This window comes from Meleagris gallopavo, chromosome 1 (genome assembly GCF_000146605.3).
Source record: "Meleagris gallopavo isolate NT-WF06-2002-E0010 breed Aviagen turkey brand Nicholas breeding stock chromosome 1, Turkey_5.1, whole genome shotgun sequence".
Taxonomy (NCBI): Eukaryota; Metazoa; Chordata; class Aves; order Galliformes; family Phasianidae; genus Meleagris; species Meleagris gallopavo.
The window spans coordinates 163,101,966-163,108,186 of NC_015011.2; the positions used below are offsets into that span (position 1 = coordinate 163,101,966).

Genomic DNA, 6,221 nt, shown 5'->3' on the forward strand with positions numbered 1-6,221 from the left:
AGTTCAAAGCCATTTATCTTCAGTACGGTTACTTGATGCAATTTCTTACTGCACGCACCCTTCAGTCCTGGGGCTTTCTACAAGATTAAGTGATGTATTCAGATAGGCAATGTCTCAGGAGGATTTTCAGTATTTGGAAGATAGAAAGTTCATTCTATTTGAAGGACAGCAGCCTTTGTAATTGGTGTTTCCCATTTGCTTTCCTTGGAAAGAATGACTTTGTGAGCACAGTCCTCATCAAGGATATGAGGTATTGGTGCAATTTACTGTTGTGCCAAAGATTTTTTAGGGCAATTTGCCTACCTTGGGGATAGAGGTGAAAGGCTTTTTGCCCTTTGCTCAGCTGGTGTGAGCACACAGGACTAATTAAGTGTAAAAGCAAACAAAAAAGAACCATTTTCTTGTGTCTGATTGTTTACAAGTTGCAGCTACACTGGGGAAAAAGGCGTTGTGATCCAGCTGGAGCAGAAGTGCATCTCTGTGTCTGTTCTGACTCTCCCATCAAAGTGTTTTTCAGGTGCATTATGGGCTGGAAACTCAGATAAATCACCCATACTACAGTATTGTCGATGAGCCTTCATTCCTCTGATACCCAAAAGAGAGTCATGTAGCAGTACCCAGCAATTTATTGTAACCCATTCGTTTTATTATAACCTTTTCATTTTTCAGAATTTACCACCTCTCCTTTCTTTAATAGCTTACTGGCCTGTATTCATAAAAGATAGTTTGAAATGTAGGATATGAAATCACAGTCCAGTGGGAAGGGGACTATTGCCCTACTTCTCAGCAAACCCTCCGGCTGGCACTGTTAGCTCGTATACAGCAAGATCCTTTGTCATCTTCAAGATGATGAGCACCAGAATGCTTCAGCTGATTTATAAGGAGTCATGGATATATGATATGAGCTTAATTCATAATGGGATTGAGCTAAAAGCACTAATCTTATTTTACTGTAGACCTGGCATTAACATTCACACTGTGTCTATGGGTAGTGCAGAAGAACCGAAGTAGGATTTCTATAGGGTCTGGTGGCAATCCAGGTGGCTCAGTCTGATGAAATTGTTGCAGTTTACTAATTTGGGCACAAGAAAGTCTGTTCATGTGCACAGATATGTAAAAACTTTAAAAATACTCAATTTTGTCTATTTAAAAATAAAATATAAAATATAAGGACTAGAGGGAATGGCTTCAAGCTGCGCCAGGGGAGATTCAGGCTGGACATTAGGAAACACTACTCTGAAAGAGTGGTCAGGCAGTGGAATGGGCTGCCCAGGGAGATGGTAGAGTCACCGACCCTGGAGGTGTTCAAGGAACGTTTGGATTTCGTGTTGAGGGACATGATTAAGTGAGAACTACTAGTGATAGGTGGATGGTTGGACTGGGTGATCTTGTGGGTCTTTTCCAACTTTGGAGGTCCTATGATTCTATGATTCTATGAAAATAAAGAAATAATTTTGCTGTCAGATAGGTAAGAAATCAAACTTTGCAACCTCATTTTCTTCTGTACCAAAGTAAGTTTATTTCCTTACTTCACAGAGACATAGGGCTGTGTTTTCCACGTTTTTGAAGGTGTCTGGAGTGACTGGGTATAATGCATTAAAAAGATACAAAATATCAGAGTACAAAATTAATTCTAGAATCTAAAAATTCAGAAACTCATTTTGGAAACCAAATTACAGCTGCCTTGTGTCCATGATCAGATAGCTGTAAAAAGCTATCTATTATGAGCACTGTAATAGTGCCTGTAAACTAAATTCACTGTTGATTCTACTCACCAGCATTTCAGAAGTTATGTTCCATCATGTAGCTTTGCTTCACCTTTGCTTTATGGCAGTAAAGAGTTGTTCATAGGCTTTTATTATGAGGGAATTAGAATGTCTTCCATAGCAGAAAGTCCTTAAATAAACCCTTAAACTTTTGAGTTTTATGTGGAAATGCTTTTTAAGTGTGGTTTTTGGTACCCATAGAATCATAGAATCATAAAAGTTGTAAAAGACCTCTAGGATCATCCAGTCCAACCATCAGCCCATCCCCACCATGCCTACTAATTATGTCCCTCAGTGCCACATCTACACGGTTCTTGAACACCTCCAGGGATGCTGACTCCATCACCTCCCTGGGCAGCCTGTTACAATACCTCACCAGTTGTTCTGAGAAGAAATATTTCGTAATACCCAACCTGAACCTCCTCTGGTGCGACTTAAAGCCATTACCTCATAGAGAGCAGTAAGAAAGATTTAAGAATGGGCACCTTTAAGGCAGAGCAGGAGGAGTCTAGCAGTACCACAGGTCCTGGAAGGGAAAGCCAAGGCTGAGGGTCTGAGAGAGGGCTTGAAAGGATTTCCACCAGAAAATAGGGAAGGCATGGAAAGCAACGAGAAAGCTGAATTGTGTTTGGTTGTGTGAAGGCTCTGGTAGAAGGACGTGTGGGATGTCAGGAGATCTGTAATGTGGAAATCAGATATCCACAGTGCCTCCAGCACCGTAGGAATCAGAAAATAAAGAAATTGCGAGAGATGGAAATGCCCATCCCAGAGAACTGCTGCTGTCGCATTCCTCCTGACAGAAATGTAATGGTGCTCTGGCTGAGATCATGCCCAGAAAATACCAACAGTGTACTTTTAATTTCAGTAGATATTTCAAGAGCCAAAGATGCCAGCTGGAGGGAAGTAATCTGAAACATGTGAATACCTGAGGAATATCCCTCCTGCAGAGCTGGTTGTGATCAGACAACAAAAGCAGTACTGTGTTAGATCTCTTCCACGGTGTACAAAGAGTTCAGGAAGTTTAGGCTAGAGAAATGGGGGTGGGTTTTTTTTTATATTTTTTTTTATTTTTTTTTTATTTTTTTTTTTATTTTAAGCTTTATTGCTTTTTCTTTTAGTTCAGCAGCAGAATATTTGCCGGAGGAGCTGGAGAAGTTTCAGTTCACAAAAGTGCCAAGGATTTATTTATTACCATCATTTAGGGAAAGGGCAGCAGTTGCTGGTTCTGAATATTTAACATTGCAGGGAAACAGCAAGCCACTCTGAAGCCTGTGCATTTCGGTAAAGTGCTGCAAACCAGAATGGCCCTGGAAAATGTGGAGACAGAAGAGCTGTGTAAGTATATCCCGGCATATATATACCACATACCAGACTGAGCCTTCTCGAGATCTCAGCCTCCATTCTTTCGTGGTCATGAGCAGCCTGCTGAAGAGGTCTTGGCTCCTCTCTGAGCAGCAGCCTGCTATGAAAGCCCAAGTGAGGACATGAGGTGACTCAAAAGATGCATTACCAGCATTCATCGGAAAACTGCAATTTGTTTTATTCATGCACTATTTTCAGAAATTCCCAGGGGAGCAGTAGGTGGGGGAAATTAGCACCAGGGCTTTTCTCTACCCAAGGCTAGCTATCTCACATGCCTTATGAAATGCGGAAAGCTTGTCCTTAGTTCACTTGTCTCATTCCTTAGTTTTCCACGGGACTCAGGCAAGCAGCCTCAGCCTCTGCCTGATACTAGCTGACACAACCCACCAGCTGCTTCTCAGAAAAGCATTCAGCAGCAGCCAGGATGAGTACTGGGAGATGGCCAGGAGCTTGGTGCTCCCCAAGGAGACATCTAAGGGAGGATCTCCTGTGACCACTGCTGTCTGTGAAGTACACTCAGCAGAAGAAAGGGACCACTCCCACACCCAAGTATATAGAAGAAAAAAATTAAGGTTCTTTTTAAAGCAGTACATTACAAATCTCTTGGCCAATTTACAAGCAGATATTCCCAGCTGCACAGGAACAGTTTGTCCAGAGAAGCTGTGGATGCTAATCGGGGTGGATGCCCCACCCCTGGAGATGTTCAAGGCCAGGCTGGATGGTGCTCTGAGCAGCCTGATGAGGTGAGTGATACCCCTGCCCACAACAGGGAGTTGGAACTGGGTGGGATTTTGAAGTCCCTTCCAACCTAAGCCAGTCTATGATTCTTTGATTCCAGCTGTGTTTTTCAAGTCAATGCCTGTCAGCACAAGCTGTGGGGCTAAGGGGTAAAGAATTCAATAGATAGATTAGTACACAATTTAGGGCTATCCTAAATTTAATTTTCTGAAAATCTCTTTTTGAATACATGAGGAAATAGTAGCTAAAAGGTGAATACTCTGATTTTTGATTATGGATATCATCTCCACCCTCTAGGTAGATCACCTGGCAAGTCTTTTGTTCCCCATCATGATAAGTGAGTGAAATTTAACCATACTCACAGTGACTTCTCATTAAATGTTGTGATTGATTTAATGCAAGATGAGGCTTCCCAGGTCATGTCTCAGCAGAGGAAGTGATTTATCTTCTACAGTGTTCTAAGTCCATCTGGTGAGCTTTACTTCCCCAGGAGCTAAAGGGACAAACCACAAACTCCCTGGGGTTTGGTTGTGACCAGTATAAACATTAAATCTCTGTTGCTGATGAGGAAAATAACATGGGGAGATAAGTAAACATTTCAAAAGATAGTTGGGAGGGGAGGCACAGGCTTCCTCTGGTAGTCTGAGGCCTTTTGCAAACCAGCCCACTTGCAGTCAGCTGGTTTCTCTGAAGCTGCTCTTGAATCAGCGATCAAGGAATTTATTGCAAATTGAGTGTTCTTGTACCTTAGTGGAATACTTTATGTTTACCAGACATGCAGGCCTTCTTAATACCTAGCAATTAGGCAAGAAATGGAAGAAGTGTGTTTTCATGGCATTCTCAAGCCAAAGGATTTTGTGAGTCATCCTGGTGCACTTTCCAGGAGAGCAGCATCAAGCCAAAAGGTGCCAGTGTTGCTAGAAGGCGACAATAAATTGATCAGCCTCTTTAAAATTTCTCATAAAATTGTATTAACAAAACAGTAAATACATTACACAGAGACCGTAACCACAGGATGTTTACATAATGCCCACTGTGGACCAGTACTAAATACCATAAAAGACCTGAGACCCCCCCAAAAGTCTGCAAGTTCTGGCTCTCACAAAGCAGCTAGAGCACCATTATTCCTCCTCCTCCTTCTCTTCCTCTTTTCCCTCAGATTTCAGCTTCACTGTTGTGAACTTTGCTGGTGGTTATTGCAATTCCTATTGCTAGGCTCCCATTATCAGCAAAGAGCTGAGCCAGGGAAGTGTTCAGCACAAGGCAATCCCCATCTGAAATGATAGAGTCAACGCACTCCAGCACCGACCTCGGAGTTGCCTCCCACTTGAGGCGCCTCTGGTTCCTGTTGAGCTCGAGCCGATAGGTGAAGTTGTCGGCCTGGGTTTGTGTGCCGATCAGCATCATGGTAGCAAAGAACTGGGGGTGACCTTTGTACTTCTCCTGCTTCCTGAGAACCAGCAAAAACTGGTGGCCAAGGCAAGAGTGCATGATGATCCAGTCTGTGGGTGCGGGCAGGTGCATGTCCGTGGCCAGGAAGACAATCTCTGCCCCCTGAAGGATGTTGATGCGGTGAGTTTGCCTCAGGTGGGACACCACCACCTCCAGGTGCCCTTCCCATGGGCAGGAGAAAAGTGGACACATGCAGGGAACCAGCTGGGGGTCGTGCACTGCTTCATGGTGATGGCAGGGAGGAAGGCTGCCTTGCTCCGTGGATGTCTGTGCAACCGCACAACGGGTTGGTGCATACTATGAGAAGGGAGAAATTATAGAATCATTAAGACTGGAAAACACCTCTAAGATCACCTTGTCTGACCATCAACCCATTGCCACCATGCCTACTGACCCATGCCCCCCTCAGTGCCACATTTACATGCTTTTTGAGCCTCCGGGGACGGTGACTCCACCACCTTCCTGGGTAGCCTGTGACAGTGCCTCACCACTCTTTCTGAGAAGTTGTTTTACCTACTGTCCAACTTGAACCTCTCTTGGTACAATTTATGGTCATTAACTATCATCCTATCGGTAGTCACTTGGGAAAAGAGACTGACTTCAACCTCATTACAACCTCTTTTCAAGGAGTTGTAGAGAGTGATAAATCGCAAACAATAGTAAGTGGACAAGGAACCAGTGCAGATATGTAGGGTGCAGACCCCACAAACACGTCACCTGATAACCCAACTAAAACAGCATCAGAGGGAGCCCCAAGAACTCATCACTCCTGAAATCAGACTGAGATTCAGAGATGATACAAGCCTGGATTTGCACAGCAAAATATGCTGGCAGATGCCTTGTTCTCCAGGAGAAGAGAGAAACCATTTGAACCATGATAAGTCACCTTAAATGAAAGTGATG

At 43.6% G+C, this 6,221-nt stretch overlaps 1 protein-coding gene across 1 annotated transcript; it reads right to left on the bottom strand.

Moving 5' to 3' along the window:
- Positions 1–2,899: 2,899 nt before the first annotated feature.
- Positions 2,900–5,857, bottom strand: SIAH3 (siah E3 ubiquitin protein ligase family member 3). Its single transcript, XM_010728826.3, has one exon. It carries the CDS (start codon positions 5,508–5,510, stop codon positions 5,022–5,024), a length of 489 nt encoding a protein of 162 aa, XP_010727128.1. The 5' UTR covers positions 5,511–5,857; the 3' UTR covers positions 2,900–5,021.
- Positions 5,858–6,221: the final 364 nt, after the last annotated feature.